The sequence below is a fragment of the Pelophylax lessonae genome (genome assembly GCF_965119305.1).
Source record: "Pelophylax lessonae genome assembly, chromosome: 1".
Classification (NCBI taxonomy): Eukaryota; Metazoa; Chordata; class Amphibia; order Anura; family Ranidae; genus Pelophylax; species Pelophylax lessonae.
The window spans coordinates 193969250-193986678 of NC_138768.1; the positions used below are offsets into that span (position 1 = coordinate 193969250).

The 17429-nt window shown below is 42.7% G+C and overlaps 1 protein-coding gene across 2 annotated transcripts in view; it reads left to right on the top strand.

Moving 5' to 3' along the window:
* PRR16 (proline rich 16) overlaps positions 1 to 17429 on the top strand; it is a 491794-nt gene that overhangs the window by 317591 nt on the left and 156774 nt on the right. Inside the window, exons 2-3 of one of the 2 annotated variants that reach the window (XM_082262232.1) lie at positions 11349 to 12216; positions 13150 to 13237. In XM_082262232.1, the coding sequence (XP_082118358.1) occupies positions 11349 to 12092 (744 nt within the window). In that variant the 3' untranslated portion in view covers positions 12093 to 12216; positions 13150 to 13237. The remainder of the gene's footprint in view (positions 1 to 11348; positions 12217 to 13149; positions 13238 to 17429) is intronic. The other variant, XM_082262231.1, reaches the window with a different exon arrangement.

Sequence of the window (17429 nt, forward strand, 5' to 3'; positions counted from 1 at the left end):
CTGTTCAATGTTTCCTGTGAGAGATCTGGATAAATTTATAAATCTTCTCCCTCGTATCTCAATAATGGCCTGTCTCTCAATCTTTCCCAGATTTGGGCTCTCACTTCATATTTATGGAATCTCACTATCACATCTCTTGGCTTTTCTTTTGGGGCATTTTGAGGTTTCCGCACTCTGTGTACTCTTTGAAATTCTAATCTATCTGTAATTGGAGTCCCAAGGAGCGGGTTGAGTACGCTTTCAAGCATTTGTTGCAATTTTTCTTCTCCATCTTTTTCTGGAAGTCCTCTGATCCGCAGATTCTTCCTTCTATTTCTATTCTCCTGATCTTCCATCTTATAGAGAATTTTCCTCTGTTCTAATTGCAATTTCTTCATTTGTTCATTTAAATTTAATAGCTTTTTCCCGTGGATATTTATCTTCCTTTCAGTTTCCTCTACTCTTGTCAATGTGTGTCCCAACTCTCTGTATAGTGTAGCCATTTCGGTTTTAATTGATCTGTCCAGGTTCGAGAACATTTCCATCATTTCTGATTTTGTCGGGTGATGATCATTCATCCTTAGGTCTTCTTCCTTCCTAGTGTCCATATCCTCTGCTATTTGTATACTCTCTCTGGATAGGTCTAGGCTCTCCTCTCCTGTTTCACCTGATGCTTTTGTTCCCTTTGTCTTTTTGTTTCCTTCACTGGATTGTTTTGATCTTACTACTGGTTGGTTTTCAGATGTTCCATTTTTACCTTTCCCTTCCTGGGTCATGTGCATTTTTGCAGCTTTCCCTGATGACTCTTTTGGCTGTTTATTCTTAATCTTTGACATATTAATTCCTCTTGTGGAGAGCTATTAATTATATCCGTACTCTTACTAGAGCCCACAGTACTGCCTAGGCCCACAGGGATCTAATGAATTCCCTTGTAGGTTATCAAGGTATCTTCCAGTTACTATCTGGGCATCAAACACCCTACCCTCCAGCAGCCCTAGCCCTATATTTCTTAAAGGGGTTTACTCAAGGGTTTACTCAGGGTATCAGTCCAGTCCGGTCCAGTTTATTGTTTACAGAGTCCAATTCAAGAGGATCAAGCCAATCAATATTCCCGCCTGCACTTGCAATCCTTTGCTCTCCCTCTAGGATTTGGTGCACTTCACCCCCAGATAGTACATGTGGGTCATTTAGAGCAACACCAAGCCGCTTGGGGGGTTTTAAACAGACGTAATAAGAGTTTTAAATGGGGTTTTCACCCTCTCACCGGTCCTTTGCTCTGCCTTTGGGATTTGGTGCAATTCACCCCCAGGCAGAACATGCGGGTCGTTCAGTGCAGCATAAAGACAGTTGGGAGGTTTAAAACATGCATAAGAGAAGTTTAAATGGGGTTTTCACCCTCTCCCCAGTCCTTTGCTCTCCCTCTAAGATTTGGTGCAATTCACCCCCAGACAGAGCATACGGGTCATTCAGAGCAGCACATAGACAATTAGGAGGTTATTGAACCTTCACAAGAGAGGTTTAAATGGGGTTTTCACTCTCTCCCCAATCCTTTGCTCTCCTTCTGGGATTTGGTGCAATTCACCCCTAGACAGAACATACGGGTCAGTCTCAGCAACATAAAGACAATTTAGAGGTTTGAAACGTGCATGGGAGAAGTTTAGATGGGATTTTCACCCCCTCCCCAGTCCTGTGCACTCCCTCTGGTATTGGAAGCAGTTCAACCCCAGGCAGAACATGCCGATCATTTAGGGCAACCAAAGTCCAATGGAGGGATTTAAACATTCATAAAAAAAAGTTTAAATGGGATTTTCACCCTCTCACCAGTCCTTTATGGGATGTACAGATTCGCCGATTGTACTTGGCCGTTTCTTTCCCTGTATGCCGTGTAGTTACTCCGGGGATTGATGCTGCAGCGTCTCTCCTATGGAGCTCTGTATCATGCTCCACGCTTCTCTGTCTGACTGTGTCGGGAGGGGCTATCTTCCTCTCCTCTCCTCCGGGACCACAGTCGGCTTTGGCTTTCCCCGGTCTTCGGCTGCACTCCCCCAAGCGGTACCTTCAGCGTGTCCACTGGCGTCTCCCTGGGGTCTGGCCGGGGCGAGTGAGGAGGGGTGGTGGGGATAGGTCAGGCGCTCGTGGGTGCCGGAGGATCAGGCATTCCTTCGTTCATTCCTCTGGACGGCGACCCGGCGCTCTAGCAGACAGACGGGATTGGCGACATTGGCAGGCTCCTCCCCTCTCGGTGATGACTGTGTGTTTTTCAATGAACATGTTGCTTTGACTTGACTGAGTCCCGGAGCAACAAGAAGGACACAGGATTAGTGTTGAGCGAACACGGACTGTATTATTCGTGTTCGTACCGAATAATTGGATTTTTTGTACCCGAACACGGACACGGACACTTTACTGTATGTTCGGGTAAAAATCCGTGTTCGGTCGTTTTATTTCCGGGTTTTGCATGCTTTGGCGCTCTTTTCATGGCGGGCTTTCAACAGCCAATCAACAATCGTTTAACTGGTGTGCCTTAAGCCATCCCAGCCATGCCTGCAAATGTCTCAGTAGCTGTGATTGGCCGTCTGAAGCATGTGACCAAGTCTTTATAAGTTCGAGGCAGCCGCAGCGGCGTCATTATGCTGCTTAGATTCAGGGACAGAGCACACATCAACGTGCTGGCTGCTGATTAGGGAAAGATAGGCAGGAAAAAACCATTTGTGTCCGGATAGAATTGAGGGACAGGTCGGAGTGTTTAGGCAGGGCGAGTTGTAGGCATTTTAGGGATAGAGTCTGCTGAATTATATAGGGTCAGTGTCTTCTACAAACTACAATCGATATTGCTGTGTGGGGGGTGGGGTCTGCACTCAATCCTGATCTACGATCTCTTCTCAATCCTGTTAGGGACAGAGTCTGCTGAATTTTAGGGAAACTGTGTTCTACAAACTACAATCGATATTGCTGTGTGGTGTGGGATTGGAGATAGGCAGGTGTCAGTGATCCACATCCATTTTTCTGTCTGTGAGCTGCAGTGAACACAATCTTTTTGGGCTGCAGTGAACACAATCTTTTTGGGCTGCAGTGAACACAATCTTTTTGGGCTGCAGTGAACACAATCTTTTTGGGGTGCAGTGAACAAAATCTTTTTGGGGTGCAGTGAACACAATCCTTTTTGGTGTGCAGTGAACACAATCTTTGTGGGGTGCAGTGAACAAAATCCTTTGTGGGGTGCAGTGAACACAATCTTTTTGGGGTGCAGTGAACAAAATCCTTTTTGGGGTGCAGTGAACAACATCCTTTTTGGGGTGCAGTGAACACAATCTTTTTGGGGTGCAGTGAACAAAATCCTTTGTGGGGTGCAGTGAACACAATCTTTTTGGGGTGCAGTGAACACAATCTTTTTGGGGTGGAGTGAACAACATCCTTTTTGGGGTGCAGTGAACAAAATCCTTTTTGGGGTGCAGTGAACAAAATCATTTTTGGGGTGCAGTGAACACAATCTTTTTGGGGTGCAGTGAACACAATCTTTGTGGGGTGCAGTGAACACAATCTTTTTGGGGTGGAGTGAACAACATCCTTTTTGGGGTGCAGTGAACAACATCCTTTTTGGGGTGCAGTGAACACAATCTTTTTGGGGTGCAGTGAACACAATCTTTGTGGGGTACAGTGAACAGAATCTTTGTGGGGTGCAGTGAACACAATCTTTGGGGGGTACAGTGAACACAATCTTTGTGAGGTGCAGTGAACACAATCTTTGTGGGGTGCAGTGAACACAATCATTGTGGGGTGCAGTGAACTCAATCTTTGTGGGGTACAGTGAACACAATCTCATACTGAAGGTTTGAGGGTGCTGCCTGTTCCATACTCCCCCTACTCCTCATCTAGCCTTTTAGGGGTACAAACAATAGTAATTGGGGCCTAGTGTGGTTGTGTACGTGTGATATACATACACTTTTTTGGGATCATATTTTCTATTCCGCTATTTAATCAAAAACCTTTGGGGATCAGTTAAATTGGGGGATAGTCTGTGTTGGTACGTGTGAGAGAGATCCACCTTTCCAAGTTGTTGGGGTTCATCTCATACTTCTGAAGGTTTGAGGGTGCTGCCTGTTCCATACTCCCCCTACTCCTAGCCTTTTAGGGGTACAAACAATAGTAATTGGGGCCTAGTGTGGTTGTGTACGTGTGATATACATACACTTTTTTGGGATCATATTTTCTATTCCGCTATTTAATCAAAAACCTTTGGGGATCAGTTAAATTGGGGGATAGTCTGTGTTGGTACGTGTGAGAGAGATCCACCTTTCCAAGTTGTTGAGGTTCATCTCATACTTCTGAAGGTTTGAGGGTGCTGCCTGTTCCATACTCCCCCTACTCCTAGCCTTTTAGGGGTACAAACAATAGTAATTGGGGCCTAGTGTGGTTGTGTACGTGTGATATACATACACTTTTTTGGGATCATATTTTCTATTCCGCTATTTAATCAAAAACCTTTGGGGATCAGTTAAATTGGGGGATAGTCTGTGTTGGTACGTGTGAGAGAGATCCACCTTTCCAAGTTGTTGGGGTTCATCTCATACTTCTGAAGGTTTGAGGGTGCTGCCTGTTCCATACCCCCCCTACTCCTCATCTAGCCTTTTAGGGGTACAAACAATAGTAATTGGGGCCTAGTGTGGTTGTGTACGTGTGATATACATACACTTTTTTTGGATCATATTTTCTATTCCGCTATTTAATCAAAAACCTTTGGGGATCAGTTAAATTGGGGGATAGTCTGTGTCGGTACGTGTGAGAGAGATCCACCTTTCCAAGTTGTTGGGGTTCATCTCATACTTCTGAAGGTTTGAGGGTGCTGCCTGTTCCATACTCCCCCTACTCCTCATCTAGCCTTTTAGGGGTACAAACAATAGTAATTGGGGCCTAGTGTGGTTGTGTACGTGTGATATACATACACTTTTTTTGGATCATATTTTCTATTCCGCTATTTAATCAAAAACCTTTGGGGATCAGTTAAATTGGGGGATAGTCTGTGTTGGTACGTGTGAGAGAGATCCACCTTTCCAAGTTGTTGGGGTTCATCTCATACTTCTGAAGGTTTGAGGGTGCTGCCTGTTCCATACTCCCCCTACTCCTAGCCTTTTAGGGGTACAAACAATAGTAATTGGGGCCTAGTGTGGTTGTGTACGTGTGATATACATACACTTTTTTGGGATCATATTTTCTATTCCGCTATTTAATCAAAAACCTTTGGAGATCAGTTAAATTGGGGGATAGTCTGTGTTGGTACGTGTGAGAGAGATCCACCTTTCCAAGTTGTTGGGGTTCATCTCATACTTCTGAAGGTTTGAGGGTGCTGCCTGTTCCATACCCCCCCTACTCCTCATCTAGCCTTTTAGGGGTACAAACAATAGTAATTGGGGCCTAGTGTGGTTGTGTACGTGTGATATACATACACTTTTTTTGGATCATATTTTCTATTCCGCTATTTAATCAAAAACCTTTGGGGATCAGTTAAATTGGGGGATAGTCTGTGTCGGTACGTGTGAGAGAGATCCACCTTTCCAAGTTGTTGGGGTTCATCTCATACTTCTGAAGGTTTGAGGGTGCTGCCTGTTCCATACTCCCCCTACTCCTCATCTAGCCTTTTAGGGGTACAAACAATAGTAATTGGGGCCTAGTGTGGTTGTGTACGTGTGATATACATACACTTTTTTTGGATCATATTTTCTATTCCGCTATTTAATCAAAAACCTTTGGGGATCAGTTAAATTGGGGGATAGTCTGTGTTGGTACGTGTGAGAGAGATCCACCTTTCCAAGTTGTTGGGGTTCATCTCATACTTCTGAAGGTTTGAGGGTGCTGCCTGTTCCATACTCCCCCTACTCCTCATCTAGCCTTTTAGGGGTACAAACAATAGTAATTGGGGCCCAGTGTGGTTGTGTACGTGTGATATACATACACTTTTTTGGGATCATATTTTCTATTCCGCTATTTAATCAAAAACCTTTGGGGATCAGTTAAATTGGGGGATAGTCTGTGTCGGTACGTGTGAGAGAGATCCACCTTTCCAAGTTGTTGGGGTTCATCTCATACTTCTGAAGGTTTGAGGGTGCTGCCTGTTCCATACCCCCCCTACTCCTCATCTAGCCTTTTAGGGGTACAAACAATAGTAATTGGGGCCTAGTGTGGTTGTGTACGTGCGAGATACATACACTTTTTTTGATCATATTTCCTACTCCGCTATTCAATAAAAACCTTTGAGGATCAATTGAATTGCGGGATAGTCTGTGTCGGTACGTGTGAGAGAGATCCACCTTTCCAAGTTGTTGGGGTTCATCTCATACTTCTGAAGGTTTGAGGGTGCTGCCTGTTCCATACTCCCCCTACTCCTCATCTAGCCTTTTAGGGGTACAAACAATAGTAATTGGGGCCCAGTGTGGTTGTGTACGTGTGATATACATACACTTTTTTTGGATCATATTTTCTATTCCGCTATTTAATTTAACTGGGCCTCCATGCGAGACCTGTGTGCCTTGTTGCGCTGTTTTGAGTACTCCACCAACATGGCCAGTGGCAATGACGCCGTTCTCAGCTTAACTATCCCACTTCCATGCCTCCTTGAAAAAACAATTCGGGCGATGATGGAAGAGGATGTGGCACAGGATGAGGAGGAGGAGGAGGATGAAGAGGTAACATTTCCAAGGCTTTCAGGGCAGTCATTCGCAAGGGGCTCCGAGGGTGGGTTCCTGCACACGCAAACGCCAGGGACGCAATTGTCCAGCAGGGGCACAGTTCTGGAGGATGAGGAGGATGAGGAGGAGGAGGAGCTGGAGGAGGAGATGGAACCATGTTCACAGCAGGGTGGCACCCAGGCCAGCTCATGGCCATCACTGGTGCGTGGCTGGGGGGATACAGAGGACACGGACGATACACCTCCCACAGAGGACAGCCTTTCGTTGCCTCTGGGCAGCCTGGCACACATGAGCGATTACATGCTGCAGTGTCTCCACAACGACCGCCGAGTTGCCCACATTCTAACTTGTGCTGATTACTGGGTGGCCACGCTGCTGGATCCCCGTTACAAGGACAACGTACCGTCCTTAATTCACTCACTGGAGCGCGATCGCAAGATGCGCGAGTACAAGCGCACGCTGGTAGACGCCATGCTGCTGGCATTCCCATCTGACAGCAGGGCCACAGTGGAAGCACAAGGCAGAGGAGGAGGAGGAGGAGGTCGCCAACGCAACCAGGGCACCGCCAGCACCTCAGAAGGCAGGGTTAGCATGGCCGAAATGTGGAAAAGCTTTGTCAGCACGCCACAACAAACAGCAGCACCAGCAGCTCAGATGGAACGTCTTAGCAGGAGGCAGCATTTTACCAACATGGTGGAGCAGTATGTGTGCACACGCCTACATGTAGTGAATGACGGGTCTGCCCCCTTCAACTTCTGGGTCTCCAAATTGGGCACATGGCTTGAGCTTGCCCTTTACGCCTTGGAGGTGCTGGCGTGCCCTGCAGCCAGTGTATTATCTGAACGGGTATTTAGCACGGCTGGGGGCGTTATAACAGACAAGCGCAGCCGCCTGTCCAGAGACAATGTGGACAAGCTCACGTTCATTAAAATGAACCAGGCATGGATCCCACGGGACTTTTCCGTACCTTATGCAGAATAGCAATGGATACCGACCTTACCCACCCATTGTTCCATTTTTGCTCTTTCTCACTCTTTTGGGGTGTACCCTCATTTAAAATTTTTGAAAAGAAGCAGTGTTGGCTACCTCGTCCTCCTCCTCAGGGCCAGATTAATGTAGGGGCTATTGGAGCTGCAGCTCCAGGCCCCTACCTTTTATATAGGCCCCGGGTTGGCCATATTCACTGTTACCGCTCTTCTGTCACTTGTAAACACAGAAGTCTGGCTTCTATGCTCGCTTCCCCAGGCAGCACCCTCAGAACCTCCCCACACAGCGTGAAGGCCGGACAAGGAGGGACAGTTGGCGATGCATGGATGTGTTTATGGGCTTCAGAGACAGCATCCCATGTTGAATTAGGCATGCATGGCTGCACCCTTCCTCCTCTGGGTGCATGGCAAGGCACGGCCCTTAAGGCCCTTCAAAATCCTCAGCACCAAGCCCATGATGCTGTTAATCCGGCCCTGGTCCTCCTCCACCGCCGCTTCCACCTACACCGCCCATAAGTGTGCGCAGCCTATTGCATTAAGGTGTGCACCCCAAAGTTGAAATACACATGCATGTGTTTGCCAGCAGGGAGAGTAATGTATCGGGGCCATGTACCTGTAGGCAAGGAGAAATAGAGCAGAGCAGGTCCCAGGGAGATCTTTCCCATCTCCTCACTGGCAATGCTATGTGCCCTAGGTGATTAGGGTGTGCCCAGGCACACCCAGCACACCCTGTGCGCACGCCTATGTCACCGCTAGGCTTGTGACGGTATCAGATTTTCATGCTGCGATTAATTGATTAAGGTTTTGCCACGGTATACGGTATTATCACGGTATTCTATTATTAAATTTAAATTATTAAATTTCCACCTCACTTCAATTTCATTGCTGAATTTAGGGGCTTTGGTTCACTTATGCACATTATTATATAGTCAGTCAGTACAGACTCTGTGAACCAGGCCTAAAATAGGTCATCAAGCAGTGTCTGGCCTAACTGGTGATAACTGGTTCTGGCGCTCGGCTCCGATCCGATGGCCTGGTCATTAAGAGGGCAAATCCTTGTGGTCAAGAAGTGGTTAAACCTGAAGGAGGTGTTGTTTATAAATTACTTTACTATTGCTTTAGGCCTGGTTCACATGTATGCGGGTTGGTGGTTCACATTTGCACAGGCATAGCAGCCCATTGATTTGAATGGGCTGCTATGCCCTCATTTTCCGCAGAAAAAAGGTGCATGCAGCATTTTTTTAAAATTCAGTGGCCTTGAAATCCATCCTGCTTTTGCACCATGCGACTAACCTGCAGTTCCTGCTCTGGCAAGCTTTCTGCATTTTTTGTATACGTGGGCACGGCATTTAAAAATAAACAGTTTGCGTGTGCAGCAACGGCAGGTAAGTCGCATGGTGCAAAAGAAGGATGGATTTCATGGCCACTGCATTTTTTTAAATTCTGCATGCACCTTTTTTCAGCTGAAAACGCAGGCATAGCAGCTCAAGCCCATTCACATCAATGGGCTGCTATGCCTGTGCAAATGTGGGCCCCCAACCCGCATACATGTGAACCAGGCCTAAAGCAATAGTAAAGTCATTAATTGGTTAAACCTGCAGGAGGACCGGTGTTTTTATCTATTAATGACTTTACTATTGCTTTAGGCCTGGTTCACATGTATGCGGGTTGGGGGCCCACATTTGCACAGGCATAGCAGCCCATTGATGTGAATGGGCTTGAGCTGCTATGCCTGCGTTTTCAGCTGAAAAAAGGTGCATGCAGAATTTAAAAAAATGCAGTGGCCATGAAATCCATCCTTCTTTTGCACCATGCGACTTACCTGCCGTTGCTGCACACGCAAACTGTTTATTTTTAAATGCCGTGCCCACGTATACAAAAAATGCAGAAAGCTTGCCAGAGCAGGAACTGCAGGTTAGTCGCATGGTGCAAAAGCAGGATGGATTTCAAGGCCACTGAATTTAAAAAAAATGCTGCATGCACCTTTTTTCTGCGGAAAATGAGGGCATAGCAGCCCGTTCAAATCAATGGGCTGCTATGCCTGTGCAAATGTGGGCCGCCAACCCGCATACATGTGAACCGCCAACCCGCATACATGTGAACCACCAACCCGCATACATGTGAACCAGGCCTAAAGCAATAGTAAAGTCATTAATAGATAAAAACACCGGTCCTCCTGCAGGTTTAACCACTTCTGGATCGCAAGGATTTGCCCCTTTAAAGACCAGGCCATCGGATCAGAGCGCCAGGACCAGTCATCACCAGGTAGGCCAGACACTGCTTGATGGCTATATAATAATGTAATGTGGGCTGCTAGGCGTGTGTGTGTGTATATATATATTTATTAGAGCTGCACGATTCTGGCCAAAATGAGAATCACGATTTTTTAGCTTGGAATAAAGATCACGATTCTCTCACGATTCTCTGTGTAACAAAAAAAAAAAAATTGGGATAACTTTACTGTTACGTTTTTTTTTTTTTTTTTATTCATTAAAGTCTAATCATTGCGTTTGAAAGACTGCTGCGCAAATACAGTGTGACATAAAATATTACAACAATCGCCATTTTATTCTGTAGGGTCTCTGCTAAAAAAATATATAAAATGTTTGGGGGTTCTAAGTACTTTTCTAGCAAAAAAAAAACTGATTTTAACTTGCAAGCTGCAAGTGTCAGAAAAAGATCCAGTCTTTAAGAGGTTAAACTTCCTTTCTCCCTGGCAGAGGGAAGGAAAAGATACAAATGTAATCATTTTTGTTTATAGTTAGGAGACTTAATGCTGAAAGGTGTTAGCTGAGTGAGTGAATGAGTCATCCAGCTCACTGAAATGTATCAATTCACAAGTCAGGCAGACTTGACAGAGAAACTCGGTATTTTAAAAATGCCACAATAACAATACCGTGGCTATGCAATACCGCGATATATCGAATTACCGAAAACCGGCATATGTCTAGTCACCGCCACATCCACCACCACCTCAACCTCCCTCCTACTCCATATGGGCCTCGTCCTTCAGAGATGAAGAAGAACATTGTTTTATTTTTCTGTTTTTTTTTGTTGTTTTAAGTTATTTCCCTATCCACATTTGTTTGCAGAGCACTTGCCATGCTCTTAATTACGTTTTGCTGCCATTTGCAGCACTCTAGCCCTTTCCTTTGGTGTTTTAGAGCCATTTTAGTGCCTTAAAGTTCGGGTCCCCATTGACTTCAATGGGGTTCGGTGTCCGGGAAAAGTTCGGTAAAAGTCCAGGACACGGACCCGGACTTTTTTTTAAAGTTCGGCCGAACCCGTCGAACACGGACATCTAGGTGTTCGCTCAACCCTACACAGGATGCCATCTTTAAAAAAAAAAAAAAAACACAGATGTGGTCCAAATTACTCATCTGTAGAGAAAAAGCACAACATGATGTTATCCCCATCCAAAATGATTTTATTTTATAAGTACATTTATAGATGAGAAAAAGAAAAAAAAATGAAAAATGTATGGTTTAAAGAGAAATGCAAAAAGTATTGTTGTGATAACATATCTATAAACAGATGTCTCCCAGATCTTTCATTCATTAAACTGTCACAACCATCTGAGCACTGCTGATAGGATAAGGAGAATTTCATGGTTTTTACAAAATCTATCACACTGACACCAATTTTGGCTGCTTCATTGACGTTTTAAAAGTTAATTGCATGTATTTTTCATTTTCCACAGGTGGTTGACCAGATTGACAATTTAACTTCAGATCTGCAGCTGGAGGATGAGATGACAGACAGTTCCAAAACAGACACGTTGAACAGCAGCTCAAGTAGCACAACAGCTTCTAGCATAGACAAGGGTAAAGTTCGAGCCAATGCACCTTTAATAAATCCACCTGCACATCCGTCAGCTGTCCTGACAGTACTTAGGAAGCCCAATCCACCACCACCGCCTCCACGGTTAACTCCAGTGAAATTTGAAGAAACTCAAAGATTAATCAACTCCACCAACACTCTAAAGAAAAATGGAGGATTACTTCGAAATGGTGGAATTCCTGGGGGACCTGTCACACTTCCTAATGGTGATGTATGTGCAATTCATAATATCAAAGTGGATAAAATGACAGGACAGCCATTGACACACAGACCAGAAAAGGACCGTTGTTCTCAGGCTACAACGAGAGAACGAGTACGCTTTAGTGAAAATGTCCTATACCATGGCTACTGTCCAGACTGTGATGTAAGATCTGAAATGAAAAACAAAGAGGTACATCTTCATGAGGAGTCCATCCAACTAGCAGCCAAACTTCCTCACCATTGTCCTTTACCATCGAAACCATCGTATCCTATGGAAAATGGTGGATTAGGAATTACCAGTGGTGTCTGCCATCTGCCTTCAAAGCCAGGAAGTCAGCCACCACCAACTGCACCAAAACCACAAAAAACTATACTGAGAAAATCAACCACAACAACAGTGTGATTATTTTTTATATTTAGATTTTTATAATATTTATTAAAAACAAAAATGATAATGAGCACTTTAAAGCAATAAAAAGCCCAGATTCAACCCTCCTCTCTTCAGAAGTGTCATAACAATCAGTTTGGTAAGTGTCAATTTATCAATTTTCATTTTGTATATTTACTTTTTGTAAACAGGGAAATTTAAAAAAACAGAATGAATGTTTTAGGTCTAAAACAGACAGTTTATTAGTAAAATAAGCAACTATACCAATAACAGAAATATAGATGTTAAATACATATTTTCAAAAGGCAATGCTCCCTATTTAAAAGGAAAATGCTCACTGGTATTCAGAATGAAGCTCACAGATATGGCATAATATCCTACTATAAGGCTACACCTGCCCGCATATCTTCTAGATAAGCACAATAGCTGTGTCCTTATAGTGTTTATTTGTTTAAATTATCAACATTTTAAATTGGCTGTTTGAGAATAGAATGAACATTGGTAGACTGTATACTCTTACATTTCTCAGACACTCTATCAACAATAAAATCCTAAAGCCTGGGATCCCAGGTTTGCTTTTGTTACTATAGGTAGACTAAATTTTCTACTGCAGAGAGTTTGTAATCATCATGATAACAATATTGATTGGAATTAATTGTATAAAATCGTTAAATTATCCTAAGAGAACAAGATAAAAATGTCATGTAAATGACTCTTGGTAACTCTAAGACTTGAAATACTGTTTGCCAAAGGAATGCTGTTAAGATAGTGAATCATACAACTCACCAGCATCCACCCAAAACTGTATTATTGGTTCATGGTGGACTGACATATTTAAGTGTCAAGTTTCTACTTCTAGGAAAAGGTAAAAAAAAGCTGTTCAACCTAGAAGTTATGAAGAACAAGATGGGACTACTCTGCTCAGGAACCTTCTCTTTAGATCATGGGAACGTTCATTACTGGGCATTATTCTCCAATTAAAGGGTTTTTCCCCTCAATAGGAACTCATTGAAAAATATCAAAAAACAGAATTACTTTGTTTGTTACCTGTTAATATTCACTTACCTTTTAGAGAGAGTATTGTACGGGAGCATACCTAATGGATCCTGGAGCTTTACTACGTTTGGCCACAAGGACTCAAAACTGAATACGACTGTATGGTGAGCAAATCATTTTTAACATATTATTATAGTGACTAAATGGTTTCTTGTTATTGGTATACTTGTTTTTTTTAGAAAAAACAAAACACAGCTCTATGTGCACGTTCTATAGCTTACAAAAAAAAAACAGTTTGCAAAACAGTTTGATCATAGATGTAAATGAGAAATAAACACAAGAAGTTCAAAAGATCGGACAGTGACAGGGTGGTTTTGAAGAAAAATCATAATAAATACAAGAGCAATCATTCTAGCTGGTCTTTAGAGCTGACCGGTTGATGGCCAGTGCATGAGGCTTTTTTTAAGAGATATTGGGGTTGATTTACTAAAACTGCAGTGCGCAAAATCTGGTGCAGCTCTGCAAAGAAATCAATCAGCTTCTAGTTTTTTTGTCAAAACTTAGTTGAACAAGCTGAAGTTAGAAGCTGATTGGTCCAGCTGCACCAGATTTTGCACTCTCCAGTTTTAGTAAAGAAACCCCATTGTTAAATCCATCACTTTGACTAAGCATGCTTGTTAATGCTTTAGGAAAACATCCCCAGTGCTGAGCTTATCCCAAGGAAATAATAGCATTCACCCAGCAAAATCGATTTTAGAAGATCCTGAGATCAACTGGGGGGTTGCATTTATTCTCCAATCCAATTACTATCAGACAGTTAGAGCAAAGATGATAATCAATGTCTAAATTTTATCAATAACAGGTCATGCTGGGATTCATGTATAAAAATGCTAGTAAATGGGTAAGTTAGGAAATCAACAAATGATTGCAAAAGTAGATGTGGGAAGCAAATTGCCAAACCTGTTTCCTAAGCTAGCCGTACAGATTTCTCTCATTAAAAGAGAAAGCTAGATTCTGCCATCCATGCTAAACAGCAGAAATGTCCTCTCTGGCTATTTTATTCTGACAGCCGCACCCGTGGCTGTAAGAATACCCAGACAGTAACTACATCTGTCTGTATGCAGTCATTGTTCAGCCCACAATTTTCCACCTGGCTACTTCAACAAAAGTTGTTGAAAATGTTACTTTTATTGAGCCTTTTCATAAGGTTTTTGAAAAGCTCTGTGGTTATACAAATGATTTTGGTCATAATAAACACAGACTGGTACACCACAGTAAGAGCTAATAAATTCTTGTATAGTGTTTCAAGAATAGCTACGGATCCATGGTTTGATCGTTTTATATGTATGTGGCTGAAAATGTGTGCTTGTTATATTAGTGTAATTGAAATACTTAGGAATTAAAAACCAGAAACATAAAGAAAATAATTTATGAATTATGAAAATTTATGAAAATTAATTTATGAATTAATAACTATTTTATCACCAAAAATATGTATACAATGTTCATTGTATATACTACTTTAAATATTGGGTAAAGCAGTGCCACAAATGTTTTAAAGGGATCCAAACTGAATTTCCCCAAAAATGCCATTCTGCAGCTCCGTTGATGCAGCTGTCTGTGATAAAGTAAAGAAATCTAGGACTACCACTGTGCCACATCCAGAAATATATGTGAAAGAAAACATGTGTGGGGATAAATCCTAACATACCTGTTGGATTTGACACATACATGAGACATAACAACTTAAATATGATTCAATTCTTTAATTACAAAAATAGTTAAAAGGTGTATACAACAATAAAATCAAACTTGTCAATAAACTATACTGTATGTAGAAACCTGGCCAAAAAGAATACCCCCCTATAGGATTAAGGACACAGACACCTATAATGTAATAAACCCAGTATATTGCATATTACGGTATTTAAGGTGCAAAGGTCCAAATACAGTGAACAATGCATTTTGTATATAGTATAGCTTCCTCAAGACCATATGTTGTGGGGTACCACTAAATAAAAACAAAGGGGGAAATATTACTTTCTCCATAATACATCACATGAATAAATCACATATAACAAACTAGGTATATAGACTAACACCAGAATGGCTGAATGTAGTATGCCATGTATGACAAGTCTTGGGGATGTGTGCAGGAGCCTCAAACCAAAAACATTCCCTGTGGAGGCTTGGATATAAGTCAAACTAATAGTGAGATATCTTATGAAAGATCAAAAAGTATAGTACCACAGAGTACATTAGTGGGTGTCATCATCTAAATTCCCTGCATATAAAAGTGAGTAATATGTAAACAATACTCACACATGGCCTCATATCTCATGCTAGCATATTGATACGGTAGTGCCCAGGCATAGAAGGTAAATTCATGGGAGTTCACCCCCACTGCCAGCATTCCATCTCCCCTTACATTCAAAAGGGCACTAGGATGTGATGTCATGATGCTATATGCACCCCACCACTGCACATGCGCAAGATGGCCAGCCATGGCCCACTGAGGGCACATGTCTGTGTTAAAGGCTCAGAATGTGATTTTAGTGCAATGCCTACTGTGCAGTGCCTGCACTGTCTCCACCTCCCTGCCCCATTTTTTACTTGCAATAATAGAAGTCCCACATGGTAAGAGCTTGTTCCTACTTGCAGCCTTGAGAGGGTGTCAAACCTGCCTTGCAAGGTGCCCTGATTCACTAAAAGACCCTTATATCCAGATGAGACAACCCTGTGAAGAAACAAACAACATTTCAGAGTGGGCAGGTGGAAAATCCTTGTAGCAACTGGTGAATAAAAGAATGAATAGACCTCAGCTCCTTTTAAGTTCAGAGACCTGATTCCACACTCAATACTGGCATTGCCACTAATCAGGGGCTTAACCTGCCCACTTCCTGTACAGTCCCCTCCCTGTGATCTCCCACTTCCTCCTGACCACCAAGGCACTGACCTGCTATTTATTCAGGAAGCTGGTACCATCTTGAGCCCTACATGTGGAGCAACACCCCCTCCCCATGACTGTCATTACAGAACCTGATTACTAGACGTGAGAGCTGGCAACCAACAGAATCTCCAGCTTTATAGGCCTTGCCCCAATATAAGCACTCAGCCATCCAAACTACTCCCACTGGTGATTGATGTATACATGCTGCCCTGCTGTTAGCAGTGATGTGACATAGAAAGGACAGCAGTATTTCTGATTTGATGGGTTGTGACTGGAAATCTTGGCTTCACTCTCTCTATCACATGTGAGTGGGGGAGTGAAAAACTCAGTCTCTTGGGAAGAACATTATGTCTTTCATAAATTAAAGATTAGGACTTTTGTGCAAAGAAAGGTTGCTTTAAAGATGACTTTTAGGCTGTTTTCAAAATGCCAGTGAATGCAGATATAAACAATGATTACATTTATTTTAATGCAACAATTTTATGAAGATGAGCTCAACCTATTGTAATACCCTATACAGCAGCACTCAGACTTGGGGAGCATGGGGCATTCTATGAGCTAATTTATGTGTTCCATTAACATGTACTGCCAAAGAATATGCATATAGGAAAAGAGAGCAAGCAATGAGATGGATGAGTTCATTACATCACTGCAGGTCGCTCACTGACCAATCAAATTTGGAGGCAGGAAGGCCATATACTTAGGAGAAGCCAAGTCTAGTTTGGTTCTACTGACAGTTAAGGCTGAATAGATCTCAATAGAGATATAATTACAGATCCTTTGATGTAAAGTTTAACTCCACTTTCCTGGGAAAAAATCAGCAAATAAAGAAAAAACAAAATAGTGCATACATTTGTGACACAAATCATATTGTAATTGAATGTTTTTAAAAATAAGCTTTTTAATCTGCAGTTGTTGTAATGTTCTGAAAATGCAATGCAATATGGCTACCTGGAACTGTTCTGTACACAGAATGTATATTGACCACACCCCAGAGACCTCATTTCCTGCTTGTGTGATTGGCTCACCAATTCTCCCAGAAGTCTGCCTAAGATACAAGTCAGATTTCTGGCATCCCCTGCAACAAAAATGCCATTTTTGGTGAGATAAACCCAATAGGAACATGTCTAGGCCCAGCAGCTTTCCTCATTAGAGCCCTGCAACTGCCACAGCTGATAGATATTATGAAACCACTCCCATTTGACCCACTCAGCACAGAGGCACAGAGGAACGAACAATGATTTCTTCAGAATAACAAAAGGTAGGAATCTGCAATAAAATTGTTAAAATCCCTGCAATGTACAGAGATCACCCAGAGGGGAATGTTTTTTTCTCAACAAAAGTGGAGTTACGCTTTAAAAATCAGCTCTCATATAGGTATTTTAAATGTGTACTTGAGTTAACTT